The sequence below is a fragment of the Tyto alba genome, unplaced genomic scaffold (genome assembly GCF_018691265.1).
Source record: "Tyto alba isolate M040663 unplaced genomic scaffold, T.alba_DEE_v4.0 Super-Scaffold_1, whole genome shotgun sequence".
Lineage (NCBI taxonomy): Eukaryota > Metazoa > Chordata > Aves > Strigiformes > Tytonidae > Tyto > Tyto alba.
In genome coordinates, this window is record NW_024881261.1 from 4,214,464 (window position 1) to 4,230,308 (window position 15,845).

Below are 15,845 nucleotides of genomic sequence, written 5' to 3' on the forward strand. Positions count from 1 at the left end.
CCACACAGAGCTCCTGGGTGTCAGCTGTAAGGTAATTTTGCAGGTCTCCTGGGATGACGGCCATATTCCTGCTGCAGAGGTGTTTGAGGCAGACACCCTCCAAGGAGCTGCACCTCTCCCTGCCCCAGTTTGGGATTAATCTTTTTCATCTCCTGCGTGGGAGGGGATCGCGAGGGTGTCCTCTGAGATGTTCTGTTTTTGGAGCCGCCCTCCAAAAACTCCGCCATCTCTCTCCAGTCACCTGTCTGCGGACCGCAGCCGTGCTCCTCGGCCTCCCTCCTGTCAGACACCCGTGTTTCATTTCGTTCCGGCGGCCGGTTTGAAACGGAAAAACACAAACACCCCACGCTCGGTCACACAGGGTGGCAGCCTGCCACGGCGAGGAGCGTGCGCAGCCCTGGGAGGCCACAGCTTCATGTTCAATTACAGTAAGAGCATCTCAAGTGCACCCTTGGAAATGGTCCACGACCCGTGTTTCTCCTTGGCCAGAGTCTTGTGCTTGGGAGAGGCATCAGCACGTTGGGTTTCTGCTGCAGCCAAGAAGTGTTTTCTCATTTTGCCTTCCCGGTCTCCCCAGATGCACAGCACAGCTGCCTCTTCCCCAGCAGCGCTGTTTTGGCAACGGCCATTTGAATTTCCATAACGGGATGCTCGATCGTCTCAGCACGACGGGTATCACCTTCTTTCTGATCTCAGGTGTCAGGTGCTCGTTGGATTTTCAGACCCGTGTGCGACCAGCACAGGGAAAGCTGCAGTTTTTCTACCTGTGGTTTTCTACACTTTTCTGTACAGTTGCCTGTCTCTCTGTCGGGGTGTACGCTGCGCTGGCTTGAGAGCTGTGCGCAGTCTGAAATGTCTCTCCCTAGAGTGTTTATTGTGCTTCCAGTCTGGGATCTGGCCTGCTGTTTAAAAAAGCACGCAACCTTCCTGGCGAAGCGTTTTCCATTTTGCTTCGCAACTCGGTAGTTCTGGGTGAAGTTTCCACGAGGTGTCCACGAGGACAGCCAGGCAAAGGTGGCCAGCGAGCGAGCAGCGAGGTGTGGGTTTCTCAGGCTTCCTTGCAGTTGGTCGCACGGTGCTGGATGCCTCTCTACTCTCCCTTTGCCCACTGCCAAGTGCCGGAGCAGGGCTGAGACACCCCCCCTCCCCGCTGCTGTGCTGCTGGGGCTTCTCGGACGCCGTGGAAGCTGGGTTGACTGATGCTCCGAGAACGTGCCAGCGGTCTCGTGGACCACGTTGTGTGATTGCGGTCCGTGACGTGAAATGCTTAGCTGCAGTAGGGATGTCCAGGGGATAGAGTGACAGCTCGTCAAAACTAGACAACAGTTCTGTATTTGACATGTTGAGGTCAAAAACTGTCAGTTCCTTGATTTTTTATGGTGTCTTAAATCGCCTGGGGAGTGTTTTGAGCCTTGTCACAATGAATTAATTAAGGCCAAGTCATATTCACAAGCTTGTAATGCTCTGATTCAGCAGCAGGACCACGCTTGATTTTCAGCCTAATAAGTGGAGGATCTGGGGGGGCTGATAGAGCTGGTTTCTGTTTCCTCCAGAGCTGCATGTGCTACAGTTTTTACTTGCTCTCTGCCTTGGCTGTCTGTAGCATTGTTTTCCTCCTTACGAACACAGCCAACTTTCTAATTAAGGAAACCACTCTGCAGCCATTGTGGCTGTTCATTTGACTTCTTTGTCCGTACCAAAGTTTCCAGCTCCCTGGAAGATTTTAAATCGCTCCTTTCTACAGCAGAAGGAAGATAGGAGCTGTGACTTAGGGCAGACTTTTCCTGTAACTCTGTTATGAAGCAGGGATGCTGCACCAAGCACCACTGTGTGCAGCACATTCACTTCGTAACAGCTTCAAATCCACCTCTGGCTATGACAGATAGTGATGAGGTTATTTTTCTATTGGATTCTTACATGCAAAAAACAATAGTTACAAGAAATAAATACCACTTTGTGCTGGGCTTTACTGCTTACTGGGCTTTGAGCCTGAAAGGATTTAAAAGTCATCATGCTCTAAGAGAAAATTTAGTGAGAAAAAGGAGGTGGAGGGTTGCTGCAGCCAGCTGTTGTGATTTGGGAAGAGGCTTGTCCTGACCAACAGAAAGGAGACGGACTGAGACAGAGAGGCAGCCAGCGCTGGCACAGCTGCGCCCAGTGAGATGAAGACCAAATTAGAAACTCTGTTTGCAGGGGTTTATCATTTCCTCTACACTGTTATATTATTAAATGCAAATCTATTTTATCTTAGTGGTTATCCTCTCAGGTATCTTCTGTTAACGGGCACTGTCCTTACTTTACGCTGCACCGATGACTGTATGAAGAGGATGGAGACGTCTTGGCATGCGTTACTGCGCCGTGCAGAAGTACCTGGGTATGCAAGGGAAGAACATGGGCACTTCTAAATGCCTGTGTGCCAGCTCCTCTTGTCAGTCTTGAGTTGGGCGAGAGTCCTAAAGACAATGCTGTGTTAATGCATCGCAGTTCAGTGCTTTTGATATTTCACAGCGAAGCACAATAACTTTTTTTCTCATTTCATTTCTGAAGTACACAAAATTCGGAACATATGCACCGCGTCAGGATTAATTGCTCTTGCCAGTCAACCCAGAGGAAATGCTCAGATCAGACCTGGTCGCTCACCCAGAGGGAACTCTGTGTCTGCTACTCTACCTTCACAGCCCTAGCAACAGCAGCACTTTCTGCTTTTCAAATTCAGTGTAGGTTAAAAATAAACCACAAAGACCTAGCCCTTCACACCTGGTCACTGTGGCGGTTTACAGCTCTCTGAGAAAAGCAGCATTTGTTGCAATACTGTCGGAGCATCCTCAGCCTGGTAAAACTAAGGAGTGTACAAGACAGAGGAGGATTTGTCCAGAGCCTGCTCTGCACCCTCAGCCCGGGGTGGGCCGGGAAGCACAGCCAGCAGATTCACACATCGTGTAGGGACTGCGCTGCATGGCCAGCACGGGGAATACGGCTCCAGGGAAAGGTGGGCAGCCAAGGAGCTGCCCCATTTGCACCCTTTGCCCAGGGCTCCTGCGCGACTCGGCGTCACTGTGGAGGGCTGCGGTGGCCCGGTGCTCGGCTAGGGTTGGGCTCTCCATCCCAGTAGATCTGCTTTCCATCCTAGATAGGTCCCATATGGAAGGGAGCTCTCTACTAGCCAAAATAAAGACACTCCGCAATCTGCCAGAGCCGGTTAAAGCATGTAGTCTGTTACAGGCAGAAAGAAATACAATTTGGGGTAGAGGATACAAAATACATTTGCAAGGCATCTGAGCCTGATGCTAAGACATTCTTTCTTTCAACGTTGTTGTTGCCAATAGCTTCTCTTGTGCTCAGACCAAAACTATTTTGGGTGGAACATTTACTCCCTACTTTCGAGCAAGCCTGGTCACAGGAATGAAGAATGGATTCTTTTCACTGGCCGCAGCTGGTTTGAATGATCCCCACACTGAACCCATTGACTCCAGGCACTCCTCATGTGAATTGCGAGGAAGTAGCAACTGATTTTTTGTTTATGTGCCTGACAGGGGCAGAAACGGCGAAGCGGTCTCAAGTCGGCTGAATGCTTGAATCCAGGCACATGCCCTGGTGTGCGCTCTGTACCTGATGCCGGCAGCAAGCGTGGGGTTCACCAGCTCAGTCCCAAGTAAGGAGGCAGAAGAAGGCGAGACATGTTTCTGTCGTGGGTGTCTGTGCAACGTCCTCTCCAGCGCTTCCTGCAGGGCCCCCGCAGAGCACAGCAGCATGGCTGCGTTTGGCACAGAAGATCCATCATGCTCATTCGATGGGAGCTGGAAGAGGAGTCCTTTGAGAATTGTGACCTGTGCGTTACATACAAAGCAAAAAAAAAAAAAAAAAAAAAAAAAAAAAATCATCTTGAAACCCATCAATGTCAGTTGGCTAGACCTTGGACAAGGCGTTGAGAGGGATCTGCTTCAATGTACCTCTCTCAAGGTCTGCTTCTTCTGAGGAGCAACAAAATAGCTTGTTTTGGAAAACCCAGGAATCCATTTCCAAACCCTGTGAGCGAGGTTTGCATATCTTCTTGTAGGTGATCTCTCTGTTGAGAGCAACTTCTGACAAGTTTCTGCGGAAGAATCACATTCCTTGTTCCTTCTGAAGGAAGAAGATTTCAGGGAAACAAATGGGCACAGAATTTGTCTGCTTGCAGAGAGAGGACAACAGGACAAGGAAGGTGACCTATTTGCTGGGCTGAGAACCAGGGAGAGGTTTGGGGAAACTCTTGCTAAAAGTAATGCCACTAAATGGAAAGGGATTTGGGGGTAATTGCGAAGCCACCTCTGTATTCTTAAGTATTCTTAAAAAAGGAAGTTGGCCATGTGTTACGGATTTTTTCACAATAGTGGGTTTTTCTTTGTCCTATCAAAGGTATTAATTAGAGGACTCGATTACACTGAGTACTGTACAGTTTACCTCTTGGGTATTTGTGGAGTGAACCATGGAAACACAGACATATTTGTGTGTGAAACTGTAAAATGTTCGTTTAGCTGGGTTTGTTGATGAGTACTGTGTCTTACTTCACCTCTTTGCCACGTAGCCTGTCCCCTCGGAGTACAGCCAGCGGGGTGGTTTCGTGTCAGTGGCAGCCAATGTGCGAGGGGCTTTGGGATCCCCTTGGACACAGGCACTACGTAAGATCACTCTTGCTGCAGGAGCCTTCTTTTTCAAGATCCCAGGAAGTTTTCTCAGTGCACTTGGTTCATTTGATATGCTTTGTAATCTGTATGATGTGATCGAGTGTGTAAACTTGCAGACAGGGGTATAATGCATCGGCATCCATCTTTGCCAACATCTGCTGCAAGGCAGGAAACTTTGTCAGCTTTCTGAAACTTTGGTGCAAGACCCTCCCTCCCTCCCCTTCCTCTACCTCCTTCCCAAGAAAGAACTGAAATCTGATTAGTTCATTTTGCCATTCCTTGCTCTTCTGGGGGGTTTGTGGCACAATTTTAAAACTCAAAAAGTCAGTTAATTGGGAATAACCATAGGATATATAACTACAGCTCTTAGGTTGATAGGTGATGGGTTTTATTGAACCAATAAAATACAGAAAAAAGTTAGAGGAAAATGGCTTGCTGCAGTGATACAGTTCAGTGTGATTTACAGTTTTATAACTGTAGGCAAATTTGAAATATTTTTCACTATCTTCAGTATACATTATTAGATAAACCTATAGCCTGTGCTTACCTACTTCAGCACTGACTTTCTTCTCTGTGATCATGAAGAGATATAAAAATGAAGACATTTTCATCCCATTATAGTTTAACGTGGTTTCAAGAGCAGTCAGTTTCTCTAGAGTTTGGGTTTTATTTGTCTGTTAATGTGCTGAGGTTGTCTGTATGAAATGCCTCCCAGCAGCAGTGGGTGTTACAGTGTAGCTATCCTTTGCATGCATGTGAAAATAAGACACCTTAAATATGAAGATTGCTGACAAAAATTTCAGCTCACAAAAAAATAGGAAGTATGGATCCTTGCAGGAGTGCTTTATTCCAGCATCCTGATCTCCCTCCTTTAGCTATTGTTGCATTGCTGAGGTTGCCCCCCATGAGAAGAGCCATGCACCAGAGATGGGGAAGGCAAAGGTGGGGCTGCCTTGTGCTTCAGTGAGGTCCTTCACGCCCCACGCTGTGATCAAATGAGTGGGGTGAACTTCGGGAGCTGGTGGGACGCAGCCAGGAGCCGGGACAAGCTGGGGTGCAGCGCTACAGCCCCTTCCCAAGGCGGTGGGAGGGTAGGAAGGAGGCCACCATGGTGCTTCAGGGGCCTCCTCCAGCCCTCCCGAGGGCCCTCATGGTTGGGGGAGAGGTGGGTGTTGAACTGCCATAGCACAGGAACAGCTCGTCGCTCTTGGAATCGAAAAAGAAGAATCTGCCAGTGTGTTATCCAGATTAATGGAGATGAAATGTGCTGCGTAAATACATCAGGAGCACGATCGTGCCGTTATCCCTTGGGCTACTCTGGCTCACAAGGAGAAAAGGTTGATTTGTATTTGTAGATGATTTTGCTTGCTCTGCCAATGTTCATTTTTGTTTTAGTACAAAACCCAGGGAACGTGTATTTCTGTTGCTCAAAGATGTGGTAGATTAGCAAAGATTTTTCTAGATTATCATATTTTAAATAGCTCTGTTTTAAGATAAATTTTTCATCTGTCATTACTTGTAAGGGCTAGTGATGCTATTTTAAACACTAATGATAAATTAGGGAGGTTATAAGCTCTGTTACTCAAGGAACTCTGCAATATTTGGACATTGAATATGGTTTCCATTAACCAGAAGGAGCTTGTGTGTGGCTGACCGGGCTGAGTGCCTTCCAGCTGGTGCGGGAGAGGTGGAGGTGAAGCAGCTACAAGGGCAGGATTTGCAAACCGATGAGAGATTAACCTAGCCACCCTGGGCACACAGGAAAAACCCACGTGGAAACCCTCACGGGGGCGGTTGTCACTTGTGCTGACAGGTGTGGTGTCTCAGGGTGAGTAGGTACTTTTGGTATCAAGGTTAATGATTTTGTTTAGTAGGCATTGCTTGGTCCACTGTCTTCATTTCGGATGTGACGTGTGGCTGGGGATTATCACTAATCAGAGGAGAACGTTTTTAGGGTCAGGGATGAGAAAAAATGTTGGGTATGTTCTCACCCATTTCTAGTGCGTGTTGCTCATCCAGGGCCCAGGAACAGCTCGGCTGGAAAGCTCTGGAGGGGTTTGGTTCAGGCTCCTAAAGCCTTGAGAGGACCAGGGCGGTGAGGTGGGGTGGCTGGAGGCACCACAGATTCTGCCCCAGTCCTTACTCGGAGCTTCTTCCCACTGTAGCAAAAGCACTCATGTCTCCAACATTATTTGAGATCTTTTGGGAGGAATTTTGGGTCGTCCCGGCCACGTTCAGGTCCAGAGGCTGGAGGGGGGTGATGTATCAGGAGCTGTGCAGAGGCTGGGGCTGAGGTCCCCGGCGCTGCCCGCAGGTGGGTGCATGCAGCCCCCAGACCTGCCGCCCGTGTTTTGCAGCAAGGCAAGAATGCTAGCGGCCAGGAAAAGCCTGATAAAGGCGGAAAATAGAGAACATGAAAGTTAATCATTAAACTTTTTCTGTTACTTTTATTCAGCCAGGAAAACTGAAGCTAGGCAAGGTTTGCAGGGAGAGATAATGTATTTCATTAGACCAACTTCTGTAGTTAGAAAAACACCCGTGCTTTTGGGACCACATGCTTTTCTTCAGATCTCCACAATTGCACATTACATTAAAAATTAAATTCATCTAATTTTCAAAAGGTTTAACGGATATTTGAAAGAACAGAATTTAAAAGTAACTTACAAAAAAATGCCCATTTGGTTTAATTTGATTTGGACATTTTAAGAAAGATTTAATACCCCTAAATTACAAAAGGCTTTTTTCTGGCTTGAAGTTTACTAGTGGAAACCTGACAGCTGTATACATGGGGTCAAAATTTCTACATGCAGTCTCAAAAGCATGTCCTTTTGTGTGGCTGAGAAGTCTTCGTTAGTGTATGGATATGCTCTTATTTCTTTCTGAAATACCCACAATGTCCTTTTGCAACTTCAAGATGCTCTCAGCATACAGTAGTTATTAGTGAGCGGCTAGTAAGGCTCTACAAAGGTACAAAGTCAGAATGTCTAAAAAGGGTGAGTTTAAAGTACAGAGTTCCCTGCCCTGACCACCACTTTCTTCCCTCAGCCTGAAGAAAAAAAAGGTGATTAAATGATAATATTCTAAGATTTGGAAGTTTGTTACTAATCAGTGTATTGTTATTAATCAGCATACTTTCTATGTTACAGGAGATAAGATGCTATTATTAATAACATTTCCAGTGAGAGGTTTTGTACGTTCACCCTGTCCTCATGAAATCTTCAGCTTACAATCCAGTTTTGTGTTGAGTGTTTCCTTTTTTCTTTTTGGAGGGCTTTTTATTTTATTTTTTTCCAATAGCTTTCTACATCGTCCAATGCACCAATTTAAAATTCCCTCAATCCAGCTTAGTCTCAGCTGTATTAATGCATGGCTTGAGGGCACAAATCGCTGAAAAGGGCCGTATTGTGTGGCATCTCTAAAATCTTTTTTCAGGGAAGTCGGATAAAGAGATTGAGGTTTCTTGGGGATGGGGGGGAGGCTATGGTTTTTGTTGTTTTTTTTTTTTCCCATCTGAGTGATCAGCCTTGCAGGTGATTCAGAGAGAAGACATCAGGGCGGGAGGTGCTGCTGGGCCCCGTGTCACCCCATTCCTGTTGAACTCCCCAGCAGAGCATGCTCCTCTGGGAAGGTGCCTGCAAGCACAGTGTGGGATCCTTCTTCATTTTACTGATGTATCTGGGGAGACAGCTTTACAACAGTATTAAAAATTATAAAACATATTAGTTAAGGAACATGGGTTGAAACAGGAGGAAGTTTATTTTCAATATTTTTCCTAGGACATTACATATAGCGCTCTGTCTTCTTAATGCAGTCATGACCAGTAAACCCTGCCCAAGGTAGAACCAGTCTTTTCCAATGTGTACTAAAAACCCCAGAAAATATCGGGGTTCTGTAAGATTCAGGAAGTACAGTGCAAGGGGAAGGTGGGAGCCAGCTGGTTGTTCCCCCAGCGCTGCCGTTGCCTGCAGGGGCAGCTGGGCCGGGCTGTCCTGGGGACGATGCTCCCAGATGAGCTGCTTCGCTTCCTTACCCTCCGTGGCTGGGAAGACCCACAAGGCAAACCTCCTCCCACCATAAACCGCTCCTCCGAAAGATAAAATCAATTCTCATGTACATCTTTCCTGCGCTGTGTGGTACAATCATCTCCTTTATTTCCCTTGACAGTGCGCCTTCTCGCCTGGCAAATTATTGATAATGCGCCTCGAGGGGATATCAGCCCCGATCCAAGGAAGCGTTTCTGTTAAGGACAGCACGTGCTAAGCTGAAGTGTGCACTTGAGGGTTGTCCTCCACCATGCTGGGCTTTTCTGGTGGCCGCAGTGACTTCCTCGGGTGGGAGCAGAAGGGCCGGGAGCTGGGGAGCTCGGGGATGGGCACCCTGCTTTCGGGGAATGTGCCAGGGGACCTCCCGCCCGGGCTGGGGCCACGCTCGGGGCCGCAGAAGTAGCAGGGTGCAGATTTTGTTTGCTAACCCTGGGAGAGCAGGTGGGTTTTGGTGGTCGCTGCCGAGCCTAAAGTTTTGTTTGCTGTGTTTCTATGGTTCTGGGCTGCTTTAAATGTCAATAGGAATTCAACGTGTGCCCTGGTTTTTTTTTTGTTTGTTTTGTTTTTTTTTTTTTAGTGTAACCGTGATAAAAACCTACGATATACTTGTAAAGCATTAGTTGTAAAAGTAAATCAGCTTTAATAGCAAGTAGGTTGTAGTTAAGTGCTTTCGAATGTTAGTATTTAAGGGGTTTTCTCGCTTAGTTATGATCCTGTGCTACAGGGAAGTGAGGGTGTTTATCTTAGGGAAATGAGTGGGATTTACAGGCATTCAGCACCTCCCAGGACCTTCCAGAGTTATTCCCTCACTTATATATTTCCCTTTTGCCATCCCTTCTGCACTAAGGAGAATTGGTCTCAAATTCCTCAAAGAGCCATGGGGGAGAGCACAGGGGACTCCAGGTACAGACTGGAACAGGGGAAGAAAGGGGAAAAAAGCGAAGCAAGAAACTAGGGCAACAAAAGCAGGAGCCTGGTACAGGCTGTGAACGTGTTGCTGAAAAGCTGGAAAGGTGGTGGTGGTTGGGCTTCCTTTCCGCACCAAGGTTTCCTTCGTTTGATCTTCGCTGGCGAAAAGAGGTGGGGATCTGAGAGCGGGGACGTGGCCGGGAGCAGCGATAGGAAGGGAGAAAGTTATCAAAGGTCCAGCGCCCTCAGCAGAAACGTTTCACATCCGTCGGTCGAACAGTGGCTGTTTCGGTCTCCAGAAGGGACGACCTTGCAACAGGGTCACTGAACAGACGGTTCCAGCTGGGCTTGTGCTCTTGGCAAGTTCCCAGGAGCTATTTTAATAGGTCTTACAAGGGACGAGGCCTTGGCAAGACCTGTGGGGTTTGGAGTGAGCTCACGGTCTTTTTTTCCTTTAGTAGCTAGCAGGGATCACTGAAGCAGTGGCAGAGCCCCCGGGAGCACACTTGGGTGTAGCTCACAGGGCTCAGGGACAACTCGCGTGCTTCTCTTTCCGCCGGTGCGCGTCCTCACAAACAGCGTCGCTCACGGCCTGTGGCTTGAAGGGTTTGTGCCTTTTATCACGTTAACTGAAAGCGCTGGAGGCATCCAGGTGGATTTGAAGGATTGGGACGGTCCCTCACCCCAGGCCCCAGGGCTCCGGGTGCTCCTTGCATGGTCACAGCTCCCACCACAGCCCGTCTGCAGCGTGTGCAGGGAGGAACTGAGGCAGCTGCCAGCCCTTTTTGGCACTTTGCACTTGGCCAAAGGTTGCTTTGGGGAGGCTCTTGAAGTCAAGCTGGGCCCTTAGTGAAGGCTTCCACATTACCCTCATGGAAAGAGGGTTAGGTAAAGCTTGGGCCTGATCCTTGACGGGTTGTTCTCCCTTCTTGCTGTAAACAATTGTCTCGTGATGACAACAGCTACAGGTAGATGTGGAGATGAGGATTTGGCTTCCACCCTGGCAAAGTGGTCCTGTTTCTCCAGCTTGATTATCTGTGCAGTAGGAGCATGACCATACAGGGAATGCTGTAACCCAACAGTGAATGGCAACCGCTGTCCTCCCCAGCACAGAAGTGCCTCCGACACCATCTCAACCCTCCTCTGGGATCTACAGAAAACCTCCAGCAGATCTCAGAAATGACAGCAGCAAAGCAGAGCAGTGTATAGAAAGCCCTATGTATATCTTGTTTAAAATAGCGATAGCACTTTCTGTCCAGCATATTGGGAAGAACTAATGTCAGTGGTTAACGCCAGCATAATTTAATTCCTACAAGTATCTCACAACGTGGCATTTTCCACTCATTATCAATGCGCAAACACAAGTTTAAAAGGTGCCAGTGACGCACGGACAGCTAGTGTGACTGAACCCCTCTCCCTTCCCAAAAGCTGAATCCAAGTGTTTGCTTTGATGGATTACATTTTCATTTTCATTCGAGCGAAGTTTCCAGTCTAAGCCATAGGGCTGTAAGTTGTCCATCTGGGTGATAAAACCAAGCTTGCACCCTGCTGGTCTCGTGGTGGTCTCAGGCAGCGGCGTTTCAGGCCGTCCCCATGCCAGGGCTGTCGTGCTGGTCGGCAGGCTCATCTTTAGCCTTGATTTTTTACATCCCATCTTCCAAAATGCCTCTACAGCTTCTGAATCCCTCGGGGTGATTTAAAATCCAACCTCCAGCCCAGGTGGCTAATAGCAGCTCTCCCCTGTGCCCTTGTGTAAAAGATCAACGTCATTCTCCTTGGGTTTATTTATTTTCTCTCTTTTTTAAAAAACAACAACAACCAAACAAACAAAACAACAATGAAAGCTGTCCATTTCCTAGAACTACTCATTTGTTTCTTACTGCTGTAGTTTGTTTCCATTTGGATAGAAGGGAAAAGATAAATGAATAAAGAGATAGGGAGGGACCCAAAGGAGAGCTGGTGTGGGATGTCATCCCTCCTGCATGATGCTGTATGGCTGGAATTTGTGTCTCAGGTGACCATCATACATATGAAACGTAAAGAATGTGTACTGCAGCTGAAGTGGGAACACTGGAGTGAAAGTGTTTTTTTAGGTTCCCACTTAGCCATCCACTGAGCACTACGAGTACGATTTGTTTTCAGCACTGGGCTTGGTAATGGAGCACGTTTGAGGAGAATTTATTGGTTTTTTTGCTACCTGGCCATATTGTTTTTAATAGGAGCTGCAAAGCTCAGCTCTGAGTAGCAGGGCAGCTTGTGAGTCTGTATGATGTCTGAACCATAACCACAACACAAACCCTAACTGTGTTTTTCCCCTTTTTTTCCCATCCTTCTCTTTAAAAAAAGATGTATACAAGAAACTGAACTCCTCTGAGGAAGCATTTTTTCCCCCAGGTTCTTGTTTTAGCTTTCTTGGTATCATCCCTCACCACCCCATACAGCCTCTCCCATCTGCTCTGCTGTCTCTCAGCTCCCACTGCCCCCCAGACTCACCATCCCATCCGTCTGTCCGTCCATCCTCTGCTCCCACTCCTGCCTCTCGGGGTCCCTGGCCGGCCCCTGGGGCAGCACATCCCTCAGACCCCCCCTGTCTCCCATCGCCTTGCGTGGCCATTGGGAGTTTCACCCTAAGACCTCGCTTGGCTCCCCTTGAAGTCGCTCCTGTTAACCCGCGTGTGAGCTGGGGCGAAAAGTCACAGGTCGGTGTTCATAGACACAGATTTACCAACCTGACAGCCTGGGAATAACCAAAACACCGACGATTTGATATGGCAGGTATACAGCAGAGGCTGTGCATCACTAGTCCATTACTTTCTTATTGTATTACACCAGTTTATATGCTTGCGGCTGTATCTAGAGTGCTCCTGGATGAGATTTAGTTCAGTCCAAAGGTTATTTAATAGGAGTGCTCCAGAGGTTTGCAAATCTCGTGCTTGGCTTTCCTCCCCCAAGACTGCATCCCCATGGCATCGGCAGTGGGTTATCTCAGTGCTTTAATGGGTGTACGCAAAAGTCGGTGAAGAAGTGTATCTGTTTCTGGAGTGTGTATCTACAAGAATTCAAATAAGAAAATACCGTGTATATATACTCCACGTATTTTTACTGAGTGTTTCTGTGCGGTTGCTGTCTGCTTCTGTAGTTCAGCTGGGGACTGTAATCGTGGTGTTTGTATCGGCTAATAAGCATACCGTTTTATATGGGAATTTCCTGTGAATTTTTAAAAATACATTCTTAAAGGAAGCCCTGGCAAGTTATTTGAAAAGGGAACTGGCAAAAAGCCAGTTCTTACGTGTCGATGGGAAGAAATGTGCTGGAGAGGTCAGGAGTTTGCACAGGCTCTTCCCGACAGCAGGTAGGAGTTTTTTCCTTTCCGGCAGGGACCCTGCCCCTCACGGAGGAGGATGGGCCTTGCTGCCTCTTTGCCCGTCTTTCTGGAGCTCAGGCGTTTCTCTGAAGCGTGATTTCCCTCGCCGGAGGGGACTGCCGTGGACCTGTGGCTTTTCCCAGCAGGCTGGAAGTCACCTCCAGTTTGCCATCGTCCCCCTTCCCTGCAGCAGCCCTGGCTGTGAGCGTGGGGCCCGTCAGCTCCAGCTGCATTACGAGCATCAGTTCAAACACCCAGGTGTCCTCCAAACAAGAAAATTTCCCAGTCTTTTCCCGGTAGGACCCTGGCAGTTTCAAAGATGCTTTGCTTTAGAAAAAAACACACCATGATTATTTACAAAAAAGATATTTGATGTTACTTTCTAGACTGGCTGTGTAATTGTGTGGCTTCTGTCTGTACAGTACCAAGTGCCTCCAGAGTATTTACAATTAGAAATACCAGTAAATATCTCTGTTTTCCCCTGACTGCGAGATAAAGACTTGTGTCTTACTTCATTTTTTTCACGTCAGTTTATTCTCACAAGCATTTATTAACAGGAAAAGTTAAGTGAAAGAAGGAGCATCATTTGAGAGTGTGCCGCAGTAGAGGAGAGTGGTCCTCTCGGTCCTGCAGCATCTGCAGTGCTTTCCGAAAGCATCCCCCTCCCAGAGAAACCTTTCTTCAACATTTCTTCTTCTTTCTTCGCAACTCTTACGCCTTCCTGCCTGCAGGTGATACTGCTAAGGTTTGAAACCAGCACCCCATGTGCTATCTGCGACCCACAGAAGTGGTTTCCCAGAGGTTTCCCCTCCGGGCACCCCTGAAGCAGGCTCAGTGCTGGTTTACAGCCCCTGGAGGGGGTGGCCCAGGGCCACCGAGGAGTGGGGACCCCTGAGCCACCTCAGAAAGGCACTGGGGCACCCCAGCTTTCTGGCTTGTAAAACGGGGCAGATGGCTGCGTCAGTAAACCCCCGGAAGATTTGGAGTGCCCAAGCAATGGCAATGTAAGTTCAAGAGAAAGGTGTGCCTAAATCCCCTTGTCTTGTACTCAGAGACTGGATTTTAGGGTTGTTGACACGTGTTCTGACGTTTATATTACAAGGCAGTACCGGCTTTGGGTAATAAACTTCTGTTCTCCTTATTCATGACGCTGTCTTCCAACTCCAGGACTCTCCTGGGCATCCAGAAGCACCCGACAGGGTCCGTGGGACACTTGTCTGTTAGGGGGCTGCCTGTGCCCCTGAACTGCTGCCCGTTTCTCCCGGTTGTTTCCCTTGGCCCGGCTCTGGGTGGTTCACACCCCCCACTCTGCAGAGGGGAGGGATGATGCTGCTTGAACCAGTGGGATGGTGATGGGCAAACACAGCTCTGCAGAGGCTAAGCTTGTTGCTGACAGATTGTACTGAATTTCTTCCAGGTGAAGCGTTGCAGCCAGTACTGCCGAGGCACCGGCAGTGCTCTGGTTCAGTTTTGGCTTCCATGGGTGAAAATCAGTTTGTTGGATCCAAGGTAGTTTGCACAAAGGCCGCCTACATCCCTCTGTTAACCAACTTGCACCACTCCCTAGCCAGGGAACGATAAACAGTAAAATGCAGCGCTAACAGTATTAAATGGGAGTGAGATGCATCTTTTTTTTTTTTTCTTATTTCTTGGATGAGGATTGTCTCTAGCTGTTGCTGCTGCTGGCAATGACAATGGCAACTGGGAAAAGAAAAAAACCAACTGCTCCAAGCTGTGAGCTGCTGCGTGCTCTGGAGACGGGGCATTGCGTGGGTACAAGCTGCCCTCCTTTGCTGTGTCCCAGAGCGGCACTTCCCCGCGCTCTGCAGGGGTGTGGGATTGGGATGAGGATGGTACGGGGCTGCTTATACCTATTTGGGACAAACTGGGCAGGACCAGGAGACGAACATCTCCAAGAAGATGTGAATGCTGCCAGGAAGCGAGTGTTGTTTCTGATGCTGAAAACCAGTTGATTTACAGGTCGGGAAAGAATTTGGCCCTTCGTTTTTGGGTGCTGGATGAGATCGGCACAGCCTTGCTTTCCCCCAGTGCTTTGTGTTTGTTTTCGCAGTGCTGCTGCTGCTGCTAAAGGCTATCAGCTTGTTTCTGGAGCCTCGTTCAATATACTCCACATGGAAAGGCATGTTTCATTTTTAAGCTAACAAAAAAAAAAAAACAACCCACACACACAAAAAAAAAAAAAAAAACCCAAACAAACATAAAACGCAGCGTGGCACAGATTAAATCCATTTGAGACAACTCGAAAAAAAAACGCCGTATGTGCAAGTCAATAGGAGGAGGGGAGTGGAAGGGGGAAAAAGCAACTGTGACATATACAAACCCTTTAGTGTGCATAGCATAAGATTTTTTGGCTGGCACTCACATGATTTTATTCAACGGCTGGGAAAGAACTACGATTAGTTAAAAGCTTCGGCAAAGTCTGGAGGGAGTGCTCTGAAGAGTTGGGAGCCGCGCAGAGGTGACTGTAACTCCTCTCGCAATTTCAGACTATTCTTCTGTGGCTCAGGACAAAAGCCTTTTCTTTTCCCTCCGTGTTCAAAGAGACATTTGTCTTGAGATGTTGCAGCTGTGGGCCGCGGGATTGCTTGTTTGAAGATACCCCCTCGTAGACGAAAGGAGAGGCAACGCACTGAAAAGTGGTAGTATTTTATCGTGTGTGGGTTCCCCCCCTTCCTCCTCCCTCCCTCCTCCTCCACTGCCATGTGTGGTTTTTAATAAGAAGAAGAATGTGGAGGCAACATTTTCCAGGCAAGGGGAAATTTCCTGTTTCTTTTCTGTTTGTTTAATAAAGTGTGTAGTTGAGTGTAAAACTGTAGCTACTTTGTTGTGAACGGGTAATTCAAG

General features: G+C 48.0%; 1 protein-coding gene across 4 annotated transcripts in view; it reads left to right on the forward strand.

The window, feature by feature from the left end:
* Positions 1–15,845, forward strand: part of CTBP2 (C-terminal binding protein 2) — a 72,514-nt gene that overhangs the window by 40,483 nt on the left and 16,186 nt on the right. The window contains exon 1 of one of the 4 annotated variants that reach the window (XM_042791715.1): positions 15,202–15,749. The exons of the other annotated variants lie outside the window; for them this stretch is intronic. Within the exon in view, the coding sequence (XP_042647649.1) occupies positions 15,728–15,749 (22 nt within the window). The 5' untranslated portion in view covers positions 15,202–15,727. Of the gene's footprint in view, positions 1–15,201; positions 15,750–15,845 lie in introns of those variants that run through there. 4 annotated transcript variants of the gene reach the window in all.